Below are 25,745 nucleotides of genomic sequence, written 5' to 3'. Positions count from 1 at the left end.
GCGTCATGGCGGAGGCCGGTTGTCGGAAGACCCTGGATTGATATGCCAGCTTTCTGCGGCCACGACTGACCGACGAACAATACATTTGTTTACGACTCAGCGGGAAACGGGGACTTGCTTTCTTTGGCGGGGAGAGGACAGCCGACATTACCCCCTGCTTTATTGAACTGTTTCGTTCGGTGCTGCTCTCCCTAAGTGGGAGATAGCTAGCTAGTTAGCTAGCTAGCTAACGCTAGCTATCAGTAGCTGCTAGCGCACAAACTATTTGATAAAAAAGAAAGGACCTGTGGACTACAAAGGCGGACTCGGACAACTGTTTCATCAGGGTTTCACGGATAACACCCGGTAAAATACTGCTGGATGCTACTTATCCCCCTGTTGGCTAAGAAATGAATATTTGAGTTACATGTTGATGTGTTAAAAGCCGCGAGAAGTGAGCGGCGAATGAAAACAAGATGGAAGGGGATGAAGTTAAGTTAGCTAATTTGTGTTTGTAGGTTTGATTTAGATAACGAAATGCCCTGGCCTCTTCGACGTGATCCACTAGATGTGTTCTACGTTGCACAATAAATCTCTTAAGTGTTAACGCAGAGTACTGACGTGAACGTGAGTACACCAGCTGAGTCCGGCTAAGAGCTAGCGCAAAGTTTTCTCATTTTGTTAGCTTCCTGCTAGCCTCGTGTTTCAGTACGTTAGCGAACACCACTTTCCTTGACAACCTCTGTAAACGCTTGTTTAGTTCTCCCCGCTCCTCGTGTTTTTTGAGCTCTCGTCGGCTTAAACGATACAGTATTATCACTTTAATTATTTGACCCAAATCTATAAGGTATATACATCGTAGTCAGACGCCAACTGTCGATTTTATTGTTTCACGGGTCTTGTAATTGTCGATTCTAGTAAGTCATAACACCAGCATTACGCACAAGAGCTACCAAAACATCACTTGTAAACGTTACACGGCGGTTATTCTGTAGGTGCGGTAACTAACAAAGCTGCTGTTGATAGCACATCAATTCTGGATCATGCGGAATATTGTTCTCCTTTTGGTTTGTTGAGATTAGCCACAGGCTGGCGGGTTGGCAGTGTTGCATACATTACTGCTAACTTACCCCGCCAAGAGGCGACTGTGGCGTTAGCCGGCACTGGCTGGCTAGCTACAAGATAAACTGTTGGCTAATTGGGGATCAGTGTCCGCTAATTCGGTGACACCGATACTTATATGAGAGTTTTGACCACGGAAGCGCTTGCGGTTGTTAAGTTTAATGCGATTGCTCGTTGTTTAGACCATCCCCGGAGGTTTGCGTCGGGGTGAAAAGTCTCTACCGCTACGCAGGCCTCACAGGCCCCAGCGGTGAGGGCACAGATACAGTTATGCTGCACTGAGCTACAGCCATCCTTTGCTCTGTGTTTTTCTGATTTTTAATCGTCACCTATGCAACACTCCAGGGCGTGGAAGTGAGATGTAAAGATAAGAAAGAATTGCTAAAAATAACAGGCAGATGACAAATAATCAATCACTGTCACCCCACGCTTATTTGAGCTCGTATATTAGATAATATATATAAAGATATTGTCAGCGACTCGAGAAAAATAAACATTTATTGACTCAGCTATTATGTCCGTATTATGTACTGTTATTTATATTGAATGCCTGTATGTACAAAATGATGTACTTGTACATTCTGGTGATTTGTGTCTGAAGTGTGATATTTTGTTCAGCGTAACGGAAATACTCATTTCGAATATTAATTGGTACACATAATCTCACTTGTCAATGAATATTCACAATGCCTCTGATGCACAATTTCTATTCTGCTTGGCCACCTTGATTCTAATATTCTAGGCCGACCAGGGGAAGTCTCTATTTTGGACTTCGACATGGCTGGACGCAGTGAAGATGAAAGCGTGAGCAACAGCAGTGGAGAATCGAGGTAAATGAGATAATCTTCACTTTAAGTTATGATATTGTTGAAATTGTATGGATAATCTTATTATGACCTGAGGAACAGTGTTTACGCCACAAGAGTAACTTCAAAATGAAAAAGAATAATTTACAGCAATTTGTCATAACTCCCCTGTCAACATCACCAAAGCCAGATATGCCCCAAAAAGCCTCATAATTTCTTTATATGTTATTGATAGGTTTTCCCTGTTGCAGCAGTTTGTACTTTTCAGAAATGTTCAAACGTAAGCTTGTCTTCCTCTGAGATATGAAGCCCTTGGACTCCCTAGCTGCTTTTCAAAATACATTGCAAACCCTATACTGTCAGTATTAAGCGGGTAGTCTGTTTGTCTGAAAGAGCAAATGTCACAGAAAGTCAGCTTGGACTTTTAAAAAGTCTAAAAACAGCCACCTACTGAGTGCTAAGTCTGCAGTGTTGCATATCAACTCACAGCAGGATGATTCACAGTGTGTTTCTGTGGGGATGAATTTATCATCCATCTGGAGTGAAAAATAAAACATTTGTTGCTTTAAGAGACACCTACGGTGAGCCAGAAAATATTTAATTGGATAATCAATGACATTCAGCGACTGCAGGCCTGGTTGCTGTAAACAAAACAAAACACAGTGATCCCCAAAGCACAGTGTTCGGGTCACGACCTGCCCTCTGCTGCTCTACCCCCACCCACACACACACACACAGACACACACACACACACAAAATCTCAGTGTGCATGTTACGTATGAAAGGGGAAGAACCAGTCTATAACTTTACCTGATTTTTCAAAGCATTACTGTTGTTTATATCTGAAAGAGACTACTGGCTGCCTTTTTTTTTTTTTTTTTTTTTTTTGATAAATGTTCCCTGGTTATGCCAGAAGTTAATAAGCTTCTGCATAAACACATAGCGGTAGAATACGCTGCTTCTTTTATAGGCATAATGGTTGTGAAGCTGACACAGACAGGTGAATCATAATAAAGGTGCTATTCATGTGCCTGCCATTACAGTCTGCTTAATGGATGTTTTGCATTAAAACTTCCTCACACATTTGAGACATAAACCAAATGAGAAGGTCCCTGGAACAAACAAATGCACCTCGAGCACAAATATAAATGAAGATGATCCTTAGTAAAACTTGTTATGGCCATTGTCAAAGCAAAATCAATAACTGACGATAACAAAGGTGATATTCTAGGACAAGGCCTTCCGTCATGCAAACAATATCTACGTGCTCCATTTTCAGAGTTTTTGTCAAGGTTTGTCAAATTATTATTTTAAATTGCAACAGAGAATAGAGTTCGGTGGAGGAGGTTGATTCACTGTGTCGACCGCCGAAGGGACTAGCCGAAAGGAAAAGAAGAAGATTATTATTTGAATTAAGCCAACCATTGTGTACTGAAAAAAACAGAAGAAAGAATTGTATGTTGTTTTATGCTAAAAAATATAGAGAACTGTGTAATGGGCAGGATCTTTTTTAACTCCCTGACGTTAACTTTCTAAGCTTTTAGTTCGGGCAAATGATATTTATCTTTTCTTTTGCTAACAAGTGAACTGTAAACAGTTCTCGAGTGTCTGGTTGATCAGTGACTCGTGTTCAGTACTAATGCCCTTTTCATTTCTCTTTAACCTGACAGTAATTCTGATGATGAATCCGGTTCTGGATCGGACTCAGCATCCGGATCCGGCTCAGGTTCCAGCTCCAGCTCCAGCAGCAGCAGTAGCCAGTCAGGGAGCAGTGACTCAGGAAGTGGCTCAGACTCTGGCAGCCAGTCAGATTCGGATACAGAAAAATCCAAGGAGAAGATCGAACCACCAAATAAGTCAAATATTGATGGAGCTGAGGTAGTTATATCACAGCCACGTCTCCCTGATTTCTTCGTCAAGCTGAACGTGTCGTGGCAATCATTGATTGGTATTGAGAAATTGTGCTTCTCTTCTGTAAAAAAAAAAACAATCTGCACATTTCCTTGAACAGTAAATGAAAAGAGGCCTGATCATTGAGGATGTTATGACAGGCCCCCGCAAATCAGAGTTCCTCATTTAGTTGAGTAACCAGTGGGATCAAAAAAAGTCTGGTATTTGATTTTTTTTTTTTTTTTTCTCCCAGGGTATTATCCTGGGTGAAATTAAGAACATTGAGATCGGGAATTAGATATTAAAATAGACATATGCTGGACTAAACTGAGTGTTAGATAAAACTGAGTGTTAGATAAAGGTACTGTTTATTGACACACCACTCAATAATCAAACTTGCGATATCACAAGAGTCATGATATTGGCTTCCTTCGAAAACATTAAAAACTTGTTTATAGCATCAACAATGTATAAATATGTTTTCATATGCTAATCTGATGACAGCACCGACTTTCTTGAATAGCTAGTTCTTGGATGCGGTATAAGAACGAGTTTAGTTTTGCGAGCGAGTTGCCACATGCATCTGTTAGAGACTAAGAAAAAAGACGTTTTGATGTTGATACAGTTTTTAGAATATTTTGAAAATGTATTTATGTGTGTTTGTTTCATATATGTGATTGTCAGAGTTCTAAAAAGTTGAGTATTTCTTTAGAGTGCATTTTCTGAAAAGCTTTATTATTTGATACATTCCATGTTCATTCGATGTGTGAAAATGGCTCAGAAACATAAGTTAATACACCTTGCTTAGGAAAGTAATTTAAATTATGCTTTAATTCCTCATGTTTTGAGCCAATTGTGCATTTTGTCACTGTAAGGTGATTGCTCTATGGTTCCATTGCACGTGTTTTGTACTTGATACGCAGTCGTGTGTCTGGCTTTGGCTCCTGTGTTTGATTGCTTGAGTTTGGTTACGGGATTTATTGGATCCTTACGGGGGTCCATGAGTGGAATTTCGTTGCATGGCGTCACAATTAGCTGGAAGCAGGTCTTGAAAATCAGACCAGTGCCGGACCGCAAGACTTTTAGACTGTTCACATCTCTTTAATTAATGCCGTTACAAAGAACATTGTTTTTATTTACACTTGAATATACACTAAACAGTACATCTATTTTTCACCTGTCGATATATCAAAAGTTTTTAAAATAATAATTCCATCCACTATAATTCCTAACTTTCGGCTGTTTGCCGATTGCAGTTCTGGAAGTCGAACCCAAGCATCCTCACAGTGCAAAGATCTGCTATGCTCAGGAAACAGCAGCAACAGCAGCAGCAGCAGCAGCAGAGACAAAGCTCCTCAAATAGTGGCTCTGATGAGGTGTGTTTCTCTTAAATGATCAAATTAGGCCGGGAGATGAATGACACCATCGCAGCATGACATCTGCATTGTTCATCAAGATCGCCTCTGTGATTGGGTTTTTTTTTCCAATTTTTATAGGACTCGTCAAGTAGCGATGAATCAGACTCATCGAGTAGCTCGAAAAGGAGGAGAAATTCCGGCTCTTCTGACTCTGGATCCGGTTCCGGATCTGGGAGTGGCTCCGAATCAGACTCATCAGCAGAAAACAACAGTGATGAAACAGCATCCGACTATGAGCCAAGTCACAAAATCAAAAGCAGGAAGCCTCCAACCAAGTGAGTTAGTTTCATGTCGCATGAACGTTGCGGTGGCTGTTCGTAAGGTTCAACTCCACCCACCTGTCAACCTTTCCCCTCGTACCGCAGGATGAATTTTCGGAACGGCAAGAAAAGCAGCACCCAGAGGAAGAAAGCAAAAAAATGTTCCTCCTCAGATGATGATGATGAGAACTATAAGAAGTCGGCCTCCAGCGGGCCGCGGCGACAGGCCACCGTCAACATCAGCTACAAGGAGGATGAAGAAATGAAGACGGACTCGGACGACCTGGTAGAAGTTCTTGGGGAAGACGTACCTCAGCCTGAGGAGGATGAGTTTGAAACACTGGAGAGAGTAATGGACTGCAGGATAGGAAGGAAAAAAGGTAAGCAATCGGGTGCTATTTCTGATTTCTCAAACTTTCCCTGCATTTGAGAATCGGCGTTTGGATAGAGACTGTATCAAAAAAAAAAAAAAATTCTATCGCCCATTAATGTTTACCATGATTTGTGGATGTTTCACACGATTCCTTGTTTTTGTCTCTACAGCAACAGGAAGCGTGACCACTGTATATGCAGTAGAGGCAGACGGGGACCCCAATTTCAACTACGATCCTAGCAAAGAGCCCGGAGACACCCAATATTTGATAAAGTGGAAGAACTGGGCGCACATTCACAACACCTGGGAAACGGAGGAGACGCTGAAGTTACAAAACGTCAAGGGTATGAAGAAACTGGACAATTTTAAGAAGAAGGACCAGGAGAAAAAGAAATGGTGAGAAATATAGTTTCCCATTTTATTTGACTGAAATTTGGATCGGTTTTGCCAAACTTCCATTCTTTTCTTGCCCGGGGACTATTAGTTTGAATATGATGACACAAAAGTAGTTAAAGCCGGGGTGGCATTTGGGCTTAAAAGTAGTAAATTCTTCTGAAATTTTGACACCTATCGTTTAAAAAAAAAAAAAAATGACAAGATAATTGCATTTCGACATGCAATATTCTTCCACTTAAAACAAATCTTTCCTTCTGACTCAGTCATGTCTCAACAGGATTCACATTTTTCATACCATCTTCTAAAACTGCGGCACTGATGTGTCAGTGGGTTGAAAACCCTGAAAATCATTTAGCGGTGGCTTTGCAATGTGTAAATCAATCTTGTTTTATAATTTGTCACACAAATGGCTGTCTTATGGACCGAAACATGAAGCGAGTCATTGTTTATGTTCCAACATATTGTGTGTCTCTTCCCAGGTTAAAGTCGGCCTCACCCGAGGATATCGAGTATTTCAGTTGTCAGGAAGAACTCATCGATAACCTTCATTCTCAGTACCAGCTCGTGGAGAGAATCATAGGTTCGACTTTTCTTGTTCCTCGTCTAGAAGGAGTTTACCATGAATTATTCGCGCCACTTGGTTAGTTGTACTAAATCTGTCCGTAACTGTCCTGGTCCAGGACATTCAAACCAGAAGTCTGCGGCTGGTTTCCCGGACTACCTGTGCAAGTGGCAGGGATTACCGTACTCGGAGTGCAGCTGGGAAGACGGGGCTCTGATCGCCAAGAAATTCCAGAAACGCATTGATGACTACATGAGCAGAAACCAATCAAAATCCATTCCATCCAGAGACTGCAAGGTAACCAGTGCTGCGGCCGTGGCTCGTGTATGGCAGACCTACTGCGGTCAACATCCAGGTTTCGTCTGTCAGAGCAATACAATGCTCCAGCCCAGTATTGTGAGCTCAATTGTACTGTGACTGTAAATAGTCACTTTTATAATGTCACAGCTGCCTTCACTGGCAATGACTTGTAAACAAACCTCTTGTCAAAGATCGTGCAAACTCAGAGTTTCTCGCTACCCGCTTTTCCGTCAGGTGCTGAAACAGAGGCCAAGGTTTGCAGCGATGAAGAAGCAGCCACATTACATCGGCGGTGATGGCCTAGAGCTACGGGATTACCAGTTTGACAGTTTGAACTGGATGGCTCACTCCTGGTGCAAGTAAGCCTTCAGCCATCATTGCATTTTTTACCGTGCGTCGTCATCATCTCTGTGAAATGATCACAGAAATAGGGGTTTCTTTCCTCCTCAGCATAACAGTGGCAGCTAAGAGGTGTCTAATAGTTCTGTCAGGTCACGTATGGTCCATCCCACCAGGCCTCAGTTAAACCATCTCTTACCGTTGGCAGTAAAACACAATCTTCATCTGGATGCACCAGCACGATAATATATCTGATCCCGAGTTTGCATTTCCCTGTTCCCTTTTAAAAATGTGGACTAGTTAGCAATAGTGGAATTAGATTTGATTTCCAGTAAAGGAATGTTGAACAGATCCCCAGAGACGCTATTAGTGGGCTGCCTGTTAATATCCATTTGGTAAGTGTTTTTAATCACCCTATTGTAGTTTCCACAGCGTGAGTTGGAATTAGAAATAACTCACCAGTCACAGAGAATAACAAGCCTTAGCATGTGGAAGCACAGATTCCATCGGCCGAAATCCCTTCCCTCACACGGGTTGCCGTCACGGGCTTTTTCAGCGGGTAATGGCCTCCTTAGAGCGGTACTTCTATATTTTAAACTGTGCGTTTTTTTTCTTTGAGAGCAGCAAATGTCGTCGTATTTAATGTTGTTAATTGCAAGCTGCACACACAGCTGTGTATCAGGTGCCAGAGTCTGAACTTCACCCGTCACCTGCTCTGTCTCCATTCAAAGGGGCAACAGCTGCATCCTTGCTGACGAGATGGGTCTGGGGAAGACCATCCAGACCATCTGCTTCCTCAATTATCTGTTTAATGAGCACCAGCTATTCGGGCCCTTCCTGCTGGTGGTGCCTCTCTCGACACTGACCTCATGGCAGAGAGAAATCCAGCTCTGGGCCCCTCAGATGAACATTGTGGTCTACCTGGGAGATATCAGCAGCAGGAACATGGTATTTTCAAACACTAGCAACACTAACGGTTTGAACAGCGGCGTTACATCCTCGAAAGAAAGCTTTTATATGCATCTTAAATGTCACTTGTTAATCACTATAGAAACTTGTAATATCTAGGTGAGAATGTTCTTGCAATGACTGTTACACTGATCGAGTGTCAGTAACGTTAAGTACGGTTTTCTGATAAGCATAAAAAAGAAAATTCACAAAGCATCTGTGAAAAAGGTATTTTAATGTACAGCCGCTGCTCTCACATGAATTATGCGCTTCTCGAGTTTTTTATAGAGATGTAATAATTTCATATAAACAGTCATACTGTAATTTTAAATGACAGTATACAGTGTTGAAAATGGTTATTTCGGCCCCACTGGACATCCCTGATATTTAGGCCAGATGGAGGAATAATAATAACAATAAAAATAATAATAATAATAATAATAGAGGCAAGAAGCAAGAAGTTCTGTCATCTCTGGTGTCTCATTTCTCTTTCTTCCCCACACCTGTGTTTTCCAGATTAGGACACATGAATGGATGCATGTCCATAACAAAAGACTGAAATTCAACATCCTCCTCACAACGTATGAGATTCTCCTCAAAGACAAGGTTGAGCATCCGCCTCTCACTAATTCATGAATTGAAATTACGCGTCATTCATTTCTCTCTGTTCTCCTCATACAAATTGGCAAGATTCACCTCTGAAACCGAGTAGTGTCATAACGTGTTAACCTGTGACAAATGTGTCTGCAGTCGTTTTTGGGTAGCGTTAACTGGGCCTTCATCGGCGTGGATGAGGCTCACCGGCTCAAGAACGACGACTCCCTCCTCTACAAGACCATGATGGAGTTCAAGTCCAATCACCGGCTTCTAATCACAGGAACGCCACTGCAGAACTCCCTGAAAGAGCTGTGGTCCCTGCTGCACTTCATTATGCCCGAAAAGTAAGCCGCTCTAGTTCCATTTAGTCACAAAAGTCATGGATTCAATTTCTCATTTAGATGAAACAATCGGAAAAAGACACGTCTACATTTGGTCAATTCAATCAAAAAAAAAAAAAAAAGAATGTCAGAATCCCTAAACCTTGAAATCCATCCTTGTCCCCGAGTGGTACAGTCACACCTCCTCTGACGTCTGCTCTATGTCTTGTTGAAGATTTCACTCATGGGAGCTGTTTGAAGAGGAACACGGGAAAGGAAGAGACTCCGGCTACACTAGTCTGCACAAAGAGCTGGAGCCCTTCCTTCTCCGCAGAGTCAAGAAGGATGTTGAGAAATCCCTCCCAGCAAAAGTGGAACAGATCCTCAGGGTGGAAATGAGTGCTATTCAGAAGCAGTATTACAAGTAAGGGCAGGATGTTGTCTTTAAACAGACACGCAGACGTTTTCCAGATAGGTCTGTGTTCAGTGATTTAGAGGGGTGGATACTAATTGTGTTTTTTTTTTTTTTTTTTTTTCCTGATCAGATGGATACTGACCAGGAACTACAAGGCTCTAAGTAAAGGCTCTAAAGGCAGCACGTCAGGCTTCCTGAACATCATGATGGAGCTGAAGAAGTGTTGTAACCACTGTTACCTTATCAAACCACCGGAGGACAATGAGTTCCTCAACAGAGCTGAAGCCTTACAGGTGGGTTTGCCGTGTCGCCATGGTTTGCGACACCAAAGTGTTTTTTAATTTACACAAAGCCTTCCGGCATTTCTGCGTCTTGATATTTCACCATATCTTTATTGTAGAAAAATATAAAAGGAAATATTTTGGTCTTTTTGGCTAAGGGTTTCAATTGCACATTGTCTTCAGCCATGTTTCTTATTAAAAAAAAAAAAAAAAAAAACAACAACAAATAAAGTTGGCTAAGTGATGATATTCTAAATATGGCCTGGCTGATTTAAAATTGAACACTTGGATAAACTAATGGAAAATAGAAAATACCACAAATTTAGCAGTAATGGGAATAACATACCTCTCGCCTTACAATTTGATGATTTGGTAAACTCACATGTTGGGAATGTGTGAAACCATATAAAGGTACATATGCTGTGTCAAAGCCCTGCAATGGGGCTGAATAATACATATTTTGACAGTTAAAGTAAATACCACCAGAAATTAAACCTGCTTGGTAAACTTAAGCGATTTAATTAATGAAACACTTTATATACGCACACATTTATTATTTCCTATTTTTATTGCATGCTCTCTTCTCGTTTACATGTCTTCGCCAGTACTTCTGAGAGCACAAAAAAAACTGTACCGTATATATCAAAGTTCAGTGGTTATCCTAAGTTCACTTTCACCTTACATGCAATGATAAGTTAATATTTCAAATACAGATCCACCCTGTGATGAGCAGCCGAGCCATCTTGCGCTATTTTAGCTGATGTCAACATTGTCTTAATCCTGGCCTGCGTTCTAGTTTTTACAGAAAATTCATAACAAACTAGCACCATGATGTGGTTTCTAAATGTATCAAGAACTTCTGAGTTTGCCACGAGGTCTGCTGTTTCTACGCAGTACATATTAAGTCCTATTTGATACATTGGTTAATTTAAGATTTAAAAACCCAGAGCCTGAATTGTTTACGTTGCCCATTTTCTCAGTATAAAGTTGTATCAAGTGGGCATGTGTTGTTGTTTTTTTTAACCGGTATTGTAGTGTTGAAAGCCCTGACTTTTTTTTTACTTCTTATTTTTGTGGCAAATTTGTTAAGAGGTTCTTAGTGAATGAATTCAGAAAATCTCACTAGAACATGTAATGTAATTTTCGGACTATTAGTCTCTACGTTTTCCACACACTTTGAACACTGCGCCTTAAACAGTGATGCGGCTGATTTATGGATTTTTAAGAGCTTCATACTGCCAAAATATTTGGCCTCGTCACATCAGACTGATTGAAAATACACGTAGACACCGCTGAACACACGCGTGTGGTTTATACAAGCGACGTTTAGAGCAAAAACGAAAGAGAGACAAAGTGTGTGACAGAGGAATCCTGTGGTTGTTTATTTCCGACACTGAAGACGACTGTAGTGGTTTTAGTGCAGGATAAAGATGATGGTAGCGATTAATGACTATTCACGGTAGACGACTTTATTAAAAAAAAAAAAATTTGAAACAGACGTGTTACAGGCACTGTTGGGGGCAAAAAAGCATTTACGGTACATATATAATTAAAAGTTAAAAAAATCTTTCTGCGTAGATGTTTTGTTACAAATGGACACTCGCACTTTATAGACTAGTGCAATCTATATATGAATAATGTTTTTTGTTTTGTTCTCAAATTTAGCAGGTGCAGCTCATATTCAGGTGCGCTCAGAGATCCAAAAATTACGTCAGCGCTAACCCTCTCTTTTCTTCTCATAGCAACTGATTCGCAGCAGCGGGAAGCTTGTTCTCCTGGACAAGCTGCTGGTGCGTCTGAAAGAGCGAGGCCACAGAGTTCTGATCTTCTCCCAGATGGTCCGGATGCTGGATATCCTGGCAGAGTACCTGAGGAGCCGACAGTTCCTTTTTCAGGTAGCACTCATTTTACAACACGTTTTCCCAGCCGACACCGAAATGAGAAAAGGCGTCGGCACGTTTCAGCACGAGCGTCTCTAAAATTCTTGCAACTGTGTGTAGCGATTGGACGGCTCCATCAAAGGGGAGATGAGGAAGCAGGCTTTGGATCATTTCAATGCCGAAGGTTCAGAGGTGAGCGCCACCTTCTCGCCACAAAGATGCGTTCTTGTTTGTCATTGGCAGAAATCTCATCCGGAACGTCTCTTTTGTGTTCTTAGGATTTCTGTTTCCTCCTATCGACGCGTGCCGGCGGTCTGGGTATCAACCTGGCCTCGGCGGACACAGTTGTCATCTTTGACTCCGACTGGAACCCCCAGAACGACCTGCAAGCCCAGGCCAGAGCCCACAGGATCGGACAGAAGAGACAGGTAAGCAACAGTAGATCCCACCATAACTGGTCCTGTGCGTTTTTTTTTTTAAATGTTAATCATTTTATCACATATCATTCTTAATAAATATGCAGTTATAATTCCATAATTGGATTTGTGACTGAAGCATTAATGCAACAAAGGAACTGCAATACAAAAAATTATGTTCATCCTCAAGATCTTCATTTGTTCCCTTTACCCTGAAGTTATTAGATCCATCCATGGAGGTCATTTAGCGGAAGCACTTCTCCAGCCATGAATTTTGGTTAGATAAGACAATATTGACCGAGAAATAGAAAGCTACAGCTTTCATTTATTGAAGGTTTCAGAAAACCTGTGGCAGAAACACAGGAGTTTGACCTGTAGGATGTCTTTCGCACACGATCGACTCAGTATTATTTGACCGGCAGGTAAACATCTACCGACTGGTGACGAAGGGTTCAGTAGAGGAGGACATCATTGAGAGGGCCAAGAAGAAGATGGTGCTGGACCACCTTGTGATTCAACGGATGGACACGACGGGGAAAACCGTCCTCCATACTGGCTCTGCTCCCTCCAGGCAAGCTCCCCACACTTCCTGAAAATGTCTCCCTTTCTATGATCCGCCTCGCCCGCCAAGGCTTTTGTTTTCGAATCCAAAAAGATCCCAAATCTTACACACCGTTTGTCGCTGTCTTACCTGTTTCTGTTATTGTTTTCTTTTTCCTGGATGCAGTTCTGCTCCATTTAACAAAGAAGAGTTGTCTGCAATCCTTAAATTTGGTGCTGAGGAGCTTTTCAAAGAGCCAGAAGGAGAAGAGCAAGAGCCTCAGGTAGACACTCACTACCCTTTAGCTCACATCGAGCATATCCTCTCTATTTGCATGTGTTACGGTAGGCAGTATCTTTTGTTTACTATCAGATGATTGTGTGTATTCTCACTATAAACGCACCAGTTGTGTTTCAAACTATAGCCTATATTTTCTAGAACTATAAGAAACATAGCCTTTTATTTTGAAAAGTCTTAGAGTAGTTCATGACCCCGTGTCCTGCCTGTACTGTAGGAAATGGACATCGATGAGATCCTTAAAAGAGCAGAGACTCGAGAGAATGACCCTGGACCCTCCACAGTGGGAGAGGAACTGCTCTCTCAGTTTAAGGTAAAACTATCGAAAGTGCAACGACACACGTGGCGCTTTATTTTTAGAGTGTACTGGTACGATTGACGTGTCGGTCCGACCCTCACAGGTGGCCAACTTCTCTATGATGGAGGAAGAGGAAATCGAAATGGACTCGGAGCGTAGCCAGCGGAGTTGGGACGATATCATTCCTGAGGAACAGAGGAGGAGGATGGAGGAGGAGGAGAGGCAGAAGGAGCTGGAGGAAATCTATATGCTTCCACGCATGAGGAATTGTGCCAAACAGGTACTCCGGCCAAGAGAAACCAGAACTGGAACATATGCGCTTGTCAAGTGTCGACTATATCGAGTTGTTAATTCCCCCCTAACCTGTCTATCTCTTTGGACAGATAAGCTTTAATGCCGGCGAGGGCCGGCAGAGCAGGAGCAGGAGGTACTCCGGCTCCGACAGCGACTCTCACTCGGACCGAAAGCGGCCAAAGAAACGGGGCCGGCCTCGAACCATTCCGCGGGAAAATATCAAGGGCTTCAGCGACGCCGAGATCCGGAGGTGACGACAGCGGCGAGCAGACTATACCTCTCAGCCCGAGCTGAATCTCCTCTCACCTCTTTGTCTCTGCTTCCAGGTTTGTCAAAAGTTACAAAAAATTTGGCGGACCCCTGGAGAGGTAAGTTAAATATGTTTATAATATAAATATCCGGCTCGGGGCCGCAGTTTTCCGAACGGTTGTAATGTCTTCCTGGTTCCGCTGCCAGGATAACCTGAGTTTTCCCACCGCGAGAGGTGATTCCAGCTCATCCCAAATCAGACTTTTGTTTTGTCGCCGGCCTCTGACCCGTCTCCATTGTCCTCCCCAGGTTGGACGCTATTGCCCGCGATGCCGAGCTGGTGGATAAATCCGAACACGACCTGAAAAGGCTAGCAGAGACAGTTCACAACGGTTGTGTGAGAACATTGAGAGAGAACCCCTGTGGACCAGAGAAGACCTCGGGTAAGCCAACATTTACCTAGGATAGCAAATTGGCCTTTGTCACTTGACTCCTGCTCCCGATATTGTCACCCTCCTAAACAAATCACCTAAATCATTTTTTTACAATTTTTTTTTGCCTAAATCATCTCCTCATGATGCTGACCACCTCTGGCAAAGTTGCCTACATCCTCAGTTCAACAGATTGTGCCATTCTACCCCTTTAGTAGAACTTGCCTATGTCAAGAGTGTCAAATGGTTCAGTTTTTGGTGTTTCTTCAAAAATCTGAAAAAATGACTTAGGTGATTATTTTAAGAGGGTGACGATATTATTTGTTCACAATGAGACGGCAAAACACATCAGAACAAGTAGAAGGCTTTAATTTAGATACACCCTGCTGCTTTGTTCATGAGCCACGTATTTCATTTAAATCGCTTCATGTAAAGGGACAAAGTATTTCCTCATTTTATGTTTTGTCTAGTTAATTTTATTTTTTATTTTTTTATTTTCTCCCCACATGCCTTTTTGTATGTTCACTCTCCTGCGTTTATCATTGTCATTCCATGAGTAAAAGGATTGTTTTTACAACCAGGAGGCAGGAGAGGTAAGGTGAAAGGTCCCACCTTCAGGATCTCCGGCGTCCAGGTCAACGCCAAGCTTGTGATCTCTCACGAGGAAGAGCTGGCCCCACTTCACAAGGCCATTCCAGCCGACCCCGAAGAGAGGAAAAAGTAAGGCCCGACAAAACCCCTAAAAACATGGCGTGCACGTGGATGCTTCTGCAGAGTTCACCCTTTACAATCACGCCAACTGTAAGGAAGTACTTTGGTTGAAGCACTTCTGCCCTCAGTGGCATAACTAGAAAGGACTGGTTTCCTTCCAGGAAGTGTTACGTCATCCTGACACGCCTTTATGAAGCCAAGACGTGATTTATAGCATTGACGTTTTTATTGATATAAGCAATTCTCCTCTAGTATACATTATAATAATGCAACATGGTTTATTGCTTTCCCTACCGCTCCGGGCAAAGTAATTCCAGCTGAGGTTACTTTTCTTGCTCTGGTTGTTTAACATGAGAAACCCGTGTCATCGTTGCTCAGGCCTCTATTTTTTTTTTTTTTTTTTTTTTTTATGGCGCCAAAAAAGTCGCCATTTAGGTATTTAGGTCTTAATCGAAATCTAATTTGCCTTTTTTTTTTTTTTTCAACGAGAAATGGAATGGGATCACCTTGCCAATGACAGAACAGCTATGAGTCTATCTGTAGTTTTTGAATAACCACTTCCATAAGGGGCCCAGAATTGGCAAATCACACAGATATACTATAGTTATGAACCTCAAATGAGATCCATGTCCATCTTTTTATTTATATTTTAATGTGTTGTCCTCAGGATGAGACACTGTGCCGTTTACTTTTGACACCAGATATGAGATGGACCATCTCGGAATTTTTCCGTTAAATAGAGACCCATCAATGCATTTGACAGAACCCAACGTATCCTATTGTAAGATGTTATAATCGCGTGCTTCTGAACAGGTACATGATTCCCTGCCACTCGAAGGCGGCACACTTCGACATAGAGTGGGGGAAGGAGGACGACTCCAGCCTCCTCATAGGAATCTACGAGTACGGTTACGGCAGCTGGGAGATGATCAAGATGGACCCGGACCTCAATCTCACACACAAGGTTAGTTCAGGCCCGAGCATTTCTGGCCCAGGTGTGTGTTCTTCACCGAACCGTTTGTGTTGTTGAACGGTTCCATTCAACTCTGTGTCAGTTGTTGAATTGTGAAAATCTTTGACTGAACCCGATGACATTTTCCCAACCAGAAAGCGATCTATTTAAAAACAAAACAAAAAAAACAGCATTTGTTCTGCAGAGCATCTTGAAGAAACAGGTCACGATTCCTGGAGGGGAACATTGCAGTTCTGCTGAGTGTGAGAGGAGTCGGGCTTCACCCACCCACAAACTCGGCACAAAATAAACCGTTGGATTAATGATGGGCTTTACAGACAAGAGAACAATTATGGGTTGCTGTTGTTTTTTTTTTTTGTGTGTGTGGCAAAGTGTGGCTCAGAAGACCCTCATGAAGAAGACAATCATTGGACCCAGTTTTCCCTCGGACATGAGTCACCGGGGCCGGGCCTGGAGCCAGGCTGGGGGGCCGGGCTCTGGTGGCCACGTATTCACTCATGGGGCTCGGCCCGAAGGAACGTCATGGGTCCCTCTTCCCTTGGGTTTATCCCCCACAGGAAGGGCCAGGGGGGTCGGGTGCAGGGTGAGCCGGAACGGGGGACTTTGGCCATCTGATCCTTGGCTGCAGGAGCTGGCTCTTGGAACATGAGATGTCACTTCTCTGGCGGGGAAGGAGCCCGAGCTGGTGCGCAAGGCTGAGAGATTCTGACTAGATATATAATCGGACTCACCTCGACGCACAGCGTGGTTGTCTGGAACCAGGTCTCTCTAGAGGGGCTGGACTCTTTTTATTCTGGAGAGACGCTGGGCGGGTGTGGGCATATGGAATCCCCCCCGTCTTGGTGCCTGAAGTTGCGGTTCAACCCGGTGGACGAGTGGACAAGGGGGTAGCCTCCCTCCACCTTCAGGTGGGGGGACGGGCTCTGACTGTTGTTTGTGGCTTTGTACTCAACAACAGTTCAGTTTACCCACCCTTCTTAGGGTCCCTAGAGGGGTTGCTAGAGAGCGATCCTACCTGGGACTCCCTGGTTCTACTGGGAGACTTCAACATTCACACAGGCAACAACAGTGCGACTTGGAAGGGCCTGACTGGGAGAAACGGCTCCCCCGAGCTGCGTTTTGATAGCTGACTTGTCGTCACAGATTGTCCATAACGAACACCATGTTCAGGCCTAAAGGTGTCCATATGTGCACTTGGCACCAACAACCCCTTAGGCCACAGTTCTTTGATCGACTTTGTGGTCGTTTTGTCGGACTTGCCGCCGCATGACCTGGACACTCGGGTGAAGAGAGGGGCGGAAGAACTACAACCACGTCCCGAGGGAGGCGGGGGGAACATTGACTACGAATGAGCCGTGTTCCGTGTTTCCATTGTCGTGGCAGAAGATTGGAGCTGCAGCGGTAAGGCGGTCAGCACCTAACGGGGCGGCAACCCTTGAACCCACTGGTGGACTCCAGCTGTGAGGGATGCCGTCAAACTGAAGAAGGAGTCCTATCGGGCCTTTCTGTAAAAAGGGGGCTTGCAGGGTTTGCTCCAACTACAGGGGGATCACACTCCCTGAAGGTCTATTTAGCTGTGCTGAAGAAGAGGGTCCGCTAGGTCGTTGAAACTCGGATCCAGGAGGAGGAGTCTGGTTTTTGTCCTGGTCCTGGAACAGTGGACCAGCTCTATACCCTCGGCAGTGTCCTCGAGGGGGGCATAGGAGTTCGCCAAACCAGTCCGCATGTGTTTGGGGATGCTCCGGGAGTCTGGGGTACCGAACCCTTTCATACGGGCTGTCCGGTCCCCGTATGATCGGTGTCGGAGCTTGGTCCGCATTGCCGGTTGTAAGTCGGAATGGTTTCCGGTGAGAGTTGGACTCTGCCAGGGCTGCTGTTTGTCACCCATTCTGTTCATAACTTTTATGGACAGAATTTCAAGGATCTGGTTTTGGTGGCTGCAGGATCGAGTCTCTGCTGTTTTGCAGATGATGTGGTTCTGTTGGCCTCATCAGGCCGTGTTCTCCGGCTCTCACTGGAACGGTTTGCAGCCGAGTGCCAAACACCCCGGATGAGGATCAGCACCTCCAAATTCGAGACCATGGTGCTCAACCGGAAACTGGTGGAGTGCGCAAGAGGTCCTGCCCCAAGTGGAGGAGTTCAAGTATCTCAGGATCTCGTTCACGAGTGAGGAAAGGGTTCCTGGGAGATCGACAGGCAGATCAATGCACGTTCTGCAGCAATGCGGCCTGTCGTGATGAAGAGGAAGCTGAGCCACAAGGCCAAGCTCTCAATTTACTGGTCGATCTACATTGCCACCCTCACCTATGGTCACAAGCTGTGGTTAGCGACCAAAAGAACGGGATCGTGGGTACAAGCGGGCGTAATGAGTTTCCTCCGCAGGGTGGCCGGACTCTCCCTTAGAGTTAAGGTGACAAGTTCGGTCATCCGGGTGGAGCTGCTCTTCCGCATAAAGAGGAATCAGGTGAGGTGGCTCGGGCATCTGCCTCCCGGACGCCTCTCGGGGGAGGTATCCAGGCGTGTCCATCTGGGAGGAGACCACAGGGAAGACCTAGAACACGCTGGAGAGACTATGTTTCCAGGCCGGCCTGGGAACGCCTCGGTGGCCACTGCAGTCCGACTCCGGATAAGCAGGGGAAGATGGATGTTGGTTTTTTTGTTTGTTTGTTTTCATTTTCAAATGATTCTGAGGTGAACCCTCACCCAAGAGCGTCTTTTTTCTGTAACTTTTTGACTGAATACAGTTTGTAACCTGTCATGTTACAGAAAGGGAGCGCTTTCAGTCATCTTTATATATTCCTACATTTATTTCTGCCTTGATTACAAATCTTTGTCTCGTTCCTCCCCTCAATGTACAGTTGTGTTGGTAATTGTAATTTTAACTTGCTAAACATCCCTCTCAGCACTGTGTCCATCTCATATTTACGAGACAGCTGAGGCTTGTAAAATTCGTCCCCGTTTTTGTAGATCTTCTGCTTTGTTCACCTTAGTGGTCCCCTTTTTGTATGATTCCGCTGCTCAACCCATGACGGGGCCACTATTTTGCCCCGTCTGCGGTCTCAGCTCAGCTGGTAGGAATATGTTTACGTTTTCTCAGGCCGCTTTGCGTCATCGAAGTGAAGTCAGACAGGGATGGCTTGGACAATGTAAAGAAGAAGGATGCTGAGGTTGGAAGTGCCAGGCAGGAGGCCTAGAGGAAGACCAGAGAGGAGATCAGGGGGTTAGACGGAGGCAGATGGAGCAGCTGAAATAGACTTTGCGTCACTTTCTCCTCAAACAACTCCATGTTTACCGTGCCCTCTATTTTTTTATCAGCTCCTACCAGACGACCCAGACAAGAAGCCACAGGCCAAACAGCTCCAGACCCGAGCAGACTACCTCATCAAGCTACTCAGCAAGGACCTGGCAAAGAAAGAAGCCCAGAAACAGGCGGGAATAGTGAGTCCGACCTACGGGGCCTCCCTTCTAGATCGACAGATAAGTGGCTATTCATTTACAAACTGGAGACGGGGAAATAACCGCCGCGTTTATACGCAGGTCAATTCACGAAAGAGAAAACCAAGAAGTAAAAAGAGCAAAACCCTAAAGCCAGCCAAGATGGACGAGATGATAAAGAGCCCGTCTTCAGATCCCCAGTCCGACAAAAGGACCGACGACGAGGACGAGGTGGACGACGAAAAGGTAAGTTCCAGCTTTTTGTCTTTTTTTTTTTTTGTCTCATCGCGTCGCCGGACGAGCGAGATGAACGGACGTGGAACGCTGTTTCAGGAGGAGACGCCGACGAAAGCCCCGAGCAGGAGGGCCAGATCGGACCGGGCGAAGGGCGAGAGGGAGGACGAAGACGAGGAGGACGAGGAGGAAGACGAGGCCGAGCAGGACGAGGTTTCTTCATCGGGGGAAAGGGAGTTCAGAGAGAAAGAGCTCAAGAAAGAATGCAAGAAGGAGAGGGATGACACTTGGGATAATAAAGACACGAAGGAGGTCAAAGAGAAGAAAGAGCCCAAACCTCTGGAGGCGGCACATAAACAAGAGGAGATCGAGGAAAAGGTGACGTATCCCGTCTTCTCAGCGTAACGTCTCCGCATCCACAAAGTTCTGAACCTCGTCCGCCGCCTTGTTTACGTCAGAACGAAGTAAAACCCGAGGTACGAGAGCGGCTAAAGAAAGCCATGGATGTTCCCGTCCATATCACCGCAAGCGGCGAGAACGTACCGATATCCGAAGAGTCGGAGGAGCTGGACCAGAAAACCTTCAGCGTGGTACGTCCCGCCCATCCGCCATGACGGTGGCCGTCGAAACGTTTTCGGTCAACTCCCGTCGCCGCGGCGTTTCCCCCGTCAAGGGCAGTAACAACCCCGGGCTTTGTGGAAAAGACAAACGATTTCCAATAATGCTGCACAATCGCACTCTTTCCATTAATTCTGTGGTTTTGCATTAAAAGTCAAAAGCCAGTCCTCTCCCGCGCAGCCACTCACACTCGGACGTTGCGTTAATTTTTCTTTCTGAAGGCGCGACGTAACCCGATTTTCACTAAGCAGGATTTTACACAAGCACCCGCGTCACCCACGCCCACTCGCGCATCGGTAAAGTTACCGAAACCTGCAGAAGAACATCGTGGCAGGTGAGTCTGGAGAAGCTGGATGATCATATTCCTCCGTTTGCCAACTCGTTCCCGCGTGAAACGTGTTTCAATGTCACAAACACCACTGATGGAATAAGACTTAATAAATTCACGGGGGATGGCGATGTAGCCGCGGTCGAGGACGTCACAAACCGAGGACTCCCCGTCATGGCGTATCTGTTTCCACGGACATTTCTTTCGCTAATCATAACAATGCGTTGTTTTTTTTTTTTGTTTTGTTTTGTTTTGTTTTTTCGGCGTGGAGCGAATTCCACTGAGTCTGTTCATGTGGCTTCCAGTGTAAAGAGAGGATGCGGCCGGTGAAAGCGGCTCTGAAGCAGCTGGACCGACCCGAGAAGGGGCTCTCGGAGCGGGAGCAGCTGGAGCACACCAGGCAGTGCCTCATCAAGATCGGGGACCACATCACCGAGTGTCTGAAGGAGTATTCCAACCCCGACCAGATCAAGCAGTGGAGAAAGTGAGTGTCGCTTGCAGATTCCCGAAGCGCTAGCGGTCCCCGCCGGAGGGACCGGCAGGTGTCATTTCCTCCGTTGTGTCCTACAGAAACCTGTGGATATTTGTGTCGAAATTCACCGAGTTCGACGCCAGGAAACTACATAAACTTTACAAGCACGCCATCAAGAAGAGGCAGGAGAACGCGCAGGTTGGTCAAGCTCGGCGCCCGACGCCGTCGCGCCGCGCGGCCGCAGACGGGCGGCGACTTGACGGGCTTTTTTTCGTTGCAGGCGATGGAGCAGAACACTAGAAACGCAAACACTTACGGATACAAGCACGCAGGTACGGGCGCCCTCCCGCCGTCGTCCGGTAACAGCCGGGCCGCCGCCGCCGCCGCGCTCACGGTTTTCCTTTCTCCGACCAGACGTCGAGCGGCTGAAGGACAACTCCCAGCAGGACGACAGCAGCAGGGACAGCTACAGCTCCGACCGACACCCGCCCTCGGCGCGGTACCACGAGAGCGGCGGCAGCAAGGAGCGCCACGGCTCCGAGTCGCACCGCAAGACCGGCGGCGGCGAATCCAGGAAGAGGCCCTACACGTCCCTCAGCAACGGCAAAGACCACAGAGACCACTACAGACCGGACAGCAGGGACCGAGACAGGCTGGACAGGTGAGGAGGGAGCGCCAGCCGGACCCCCGGGGTCGCCTTCCGCATCGATCCCGACGCGTTTTTCTGAAAGTCTGCGCTTCAGGACGGTCCTGTGTACAGTAGTCGCCGGTTTATCGCGGCGTTACCTTCCAGAACCAGCCACAGTAAATGAAAAGCGACATGCCGCAGCGAAACGTCGCCCTTCCATGTAGAGAAATTCACTTTTTCTCACGTCTTCTTCCCTAATTCTCACCGCCAGATACCTTAAAACATAGGTGTCAAACTCTGGCCCAAATAACCAAATTCCAAATAACTGTAAGAGCGTGCCCTACAGCGCATGTACCGCTAATACTACAAATCCCAGAGCGCTCTTCTGTTGTGTTGGCGCGACAACCGCAACAGCGCCCGTAAAAGCCTCGCTCCTCTGTTGACAGTTGTCATAGCGACCTTATGCTAATACTAGCACTGTGCTAGCACTCTGAAAAATGGCTAAGATAAGATAAGAACAACTTTATTCATCCCGAAGGAAATTGTTGTGCCAGAGTTTCAAGCAAAACATAACAATAATGGATAATAGTAGGAAGGAGGGAGAATAAGAAATACAATAAAATATAAAGTGTCAAAGTCAAGGCTATCAAGTGTTTTAAGGTCTTGGAGAAAGGCAGAGGAGATCGGTGTGGAGCAAACTGAGCTATAATCACCCATTTCTTTACGCACTTTATCTTGCTACTCCAAGACACGGGCTTGAAGGATATGATTATTAGTTAATTGATTTATCATCGTTATTTTATTTTTACATTTATTGTTAGCCTGTGGAGAAAAGGTTATTGTTGAAATTTAATTCAGAAGGCTGCAAATAAAGAGGCATACAAGTTTTTTTAAATTGTTATTCAAGAAATGAATGCCATTGATCAAATTGAATTTTGATTTCGCACGTGTGCGATATTAAGTAATATGTTGTATAGAATAAAGCTTTGCTTGTTCCATATTCAGTTTGGGTCCAAATGAAAAGGTTCATTGTTATATCTGGAGGCAGAATTTTTTTTTCAATAAATATTAATGTTGGCCCGTGACTTTATCCTCGTTTTGAATTTTGGCCCGCTGTTAATTTGAGTTTGCCACCCCTGCCTCAGAAGATGCTGGACGTTTGGACATCCAACTAGGGGTTGCAATAAATTTGAAATAGTCACAAAATTTGACCCAACCACAATGTGGAATGGACAAGCGAGATGCTGGACGAATGCTTTGTGCAGGAGATACAGGAACACGTTCTCATCCCGATGCGTCCACAGCCTGAACGATGGAGGATTTCCCTTCAGCAAACCCATGCCTTAGAAGCCCTTTTTTGACCGTTTTCAACAAACCCGAGAGCGTCACGTCTCCCACCAACATCAGTATCCATTTCTAAACCTAACCAAACTAAGAGCGTCCTTTGTATTTCCATATCTTTCTGCTCAAAATGAGAAATTGGAAAGGAAAATAGACGCTTCGTCGCAAAATGACCGGAAAGGGATTCCAGTGTATAGATATTAAAATACATTTCTGCCTCAAAAACCCATGGTATAGCCAAAAATCTGCCATTTAAAAAAAAAACAAACTAAAAAGTTTGGATTCGGTGAGTCTGCAACAGACGGATTTCACATCCAGTGACGTGTCGAGCAAGAGCTGACCGCATCCGCTCGGTTTAACGCTTTTTTTTGTGTGTGTGTGCAGATACTACAGCGGCGACAGCAAGCACAGGAAGCTGGAGGACTTCCGCTCCGGCCGAGACCACCGACTGGACTTGAAGGATCATTCCCACTCGGACCACCGCTCCTCCTACCGCTACCACTCGGACTGGCAGTCGGAGCAGCGGGCGTCGGCCAGCGGGCCGCGCTCCCCGCGGGACCAGCGCTCGCCGTACGACTCGCGCTCGCCCCTGGGACACCGCTCGCCCTTTGACTATTCCTCAGACCACAAGAGCACGCCGGAACAGATCTGGAGCAGCCGCAAGACATAACAGGAGCTGCGCGGCCTGCGAGCAGCAGCAGCCGTGGACTCCCTCTCCTCCCACACACACACACACACACACACACACACACACACACACACACACACACACACACACACACACAGCAGATGCCTTACAGGGACTGTGGACTGAAGGAAGCACCGTGCCGCCAGTCAGCTCCGTCGTCTCCTCACCTCGGGAACCTGGGAGACGCTCGCCCCCGGGGAGGGCCTCCAACCAGGCAGCAGATTTAAATAAAAAATGAAAAAAAAAAAAAAAAAAAAAAAACACACACACACACAAAAAAAAAACAACAAACAAACAAAATAGAAATTCAAAAAAAAAGTCAAAGCATATTTTTGTATTTAAGAGGTTTAAAGCTGCAGTGTTGTGTTGGCTCCAGAGCATGCAGCACAAGGTTTTTTTTGTTTTTTTTTTTTTGTTTGTTTTTTTTCCATTTTGTTATTTTTATAAAAAGAAAATTTTAACTCTGGAAACGGACACGATGAACCCTGAGTGCTGCCTCATCCTCCCACCGACTCACGACACTGGATCCTACGTTTGACTGTTGTCTGTGTCCGTCTCCATCTCTTTTTTCTATCCCTCTCATCCTCAATGTGATGATCTACCTTATTTAAGTGTTAAGTCACTTGTCACAGGTTGATATATATAAAGGCGCCAGGCTCAGGCCCCCCCCACCTGAAGTACCTCATTTACAGCATTTCTCATTTCTTCACACGAGGCGTGAATTATTTAACATGTTAGCTGTAAAAAAAAAAAATAATAATAATAATAACCCGCTTCTTTTTTCCTTCCGCTCCTTTTTTTTTGTGTATGTCCCCTCCCTTCCCTCTCCTTTCAGTAAAGATGTACATTTTTTTTGTAAAATAACTAAAAAAAAAAAAAAAAAAAAAAAGAAAAGCAACAGTGATCTTTTTTCCTCAGGCTTTTTTGGATTTATTATGACTCGACTTCTCCCCCCCCTTTCCCCCCCATCAACTCAGGCTTTTTGTCATTCTGTAAAAATACTTCTTTCACGATGCTTTCAGAATGTAACTTTTTTGGTAAAGGGAAAGTTTCTCTTTTTCTTCACTAGTGTTTAAATTCTTCTCGAGCCGAGCGAAGCGAGAGGGAAGTGACTTTTGAAATCACAGACCTAAAATTTAGAAGCACCGGCTAGACTTTATTATTTTTATTATTATTATTATTTTTTTTTTTTTTACAAATCCTTTTTTTTTTCCTGTCTATTTTATTTTCTACGTAGGCAATAATAATGTCAATGTTCTATGCAGCCAAGTATATTTGTGGTGAACCAACCCAACTGAATGAAGTCACTGTTAAGGTTCACTCTGTTGTACATACATTTCCTCTATATTTCAAAGTGAATTTACACTGAAAGTGCATGGATTTTTATGATCTGTTTTTATATAGTTGTTTATGAAGCCATTAAAATCAATCACTGTATCCACTGGGATCGGCTCTCTTCGACGACGTCTCGCCTTCTTCGTCATCATCTCCACTAAAGTCCACCCAAAGTTGTTGATGTTTGTTTTTTTAAGGGTAAATTTGACCCAGATTGAGTCTTAAATCGAGTGATTTTTAATCGCTCCTCTTACTTTTCACTCGACAAGAATTCATATTTTTTTTGTTATCAAACCACAGGTCGGTTAAATGAGAAAACATACAAGAAAAAAGTACTTTCTGTGGGGGGGGGGGGGAATATTCTCACATGATAGATTAACCCTGCGCTTTCCATGATAATCATTTCACAGGAAGCTGTGGTCTGATTATAAGACACTCGTCTGTAGTGAGTCCATAAAGTAAATGGAGCACAGAAGATGGAGGGCTGTTCTGTCCAGCTTGGAAAGTACCCGCAACATTTTACAAGAAACATGTGCAAAAGTACCTTTCTAACACTTTGTTATATCTTAT

At 44.8% G+C, this 25,745-nt stretch overlaps 1 protein-coding gene across 1 annotated transcript; it reads left to right on the top strand.

Moving 5' to 3' along the window:
• Positions 1-25,298, top strand: chd1 (chromodomain helicase DNA binding protein 1). Its single transcript, XM_086170683.1, has 36 exons — positions 1-345; positions 1,844-1,931; positions 3,578-3,785; positions 5,054-5,173; positions 5,294-5,490; positions 5,581-5,855; positions 6,019-6,244; positions 6,724-6,824; positions 6,925-7,103; positions 7,341-7,465; positions 8,177-8,393; positions 8,910-8,999; positions 9,144-9,334; positions 9,546-9,734; positions 9,856-10,018; positions 11,749-11,901; positions 12,007-12,078; positions 12,165-12,314; positions 12,725-12,873; positions 13,030-13,126; positions 13,358-13,453; positions 13,542-13,718; positions 13,822-13,982; positions 14,059-14,100; positions 14,291-14,424; positions 14,994-15,132; positions 15,937-16,087; positions 19,412-19,534; positions 19,634-19,777; positions 19,865-20,143; positions 20,224-20,355; positions 21,017-21,195; positions 21,282-21,381; positions 21,464-21,515; positions 21,598-21,844; positions 23,537-25,298. The coding sequence occupies exons 2-36, from the start codon at positions 1,879-1,881 to the stop codon at positions 23,820-23,822; spliced, it is 5,397 nt and encodes a 1,798-aa protein (XP_086026809.1). The 5' UTR covers positions 1-345; positions 1,844-1,878; the 3' UTR covers positions 23,823-25,298.
• The last annotated feature ends 447 nt before the right edge of the window (positions 25,299-25,745 follow it).

This window comes from Fistularia commersonii, chromosome 23 (genome assembly GCF_037954325.1).
Source record: "Fistularia commersonii isolate RoL2024-O1a breed Wild chromosome 23, RoL_Fcom_v1.0, whole genome shotgun sequence".
Taxonomy (NCBI): Eukaryota; Metazoa; Chordata; class Actinopteri; order Syngnathiformes; family Fistulariidae; genus Fistularia; species Fistularia commersonii.
This window is presented reverse-complemented; position numbering and strand designations above follow the sequence as displayed.

What these genes read in the sequence shown, in the direction of transcription:
- chd1 (XM_086170683.1), top strand. Translation starts at nt 1,879, where the DNA reads ATGGCTGGACGCAGTGAAGATGAAAGCGTGAGCAACAGCAGTGGAGAA. An exon ending in CAGGATAGGAAGGAAAAAAG is followed by an intron (nt 5,856 to 6,018) that starts GTAAGCAATCGG and finishes TTGTCTCTACAG; the next exon opens with CAACAGGAAGCGTGACCACT. An exon ending in GACCAGGAGAAAAAGAAATG is followed by an intron (nt 6,245 to 6,723) that starts GTGAGAAATATA and finishes GTCTCTTCCCAG; the next exon opens with GTTAAAGTCGGCCTCACCCG.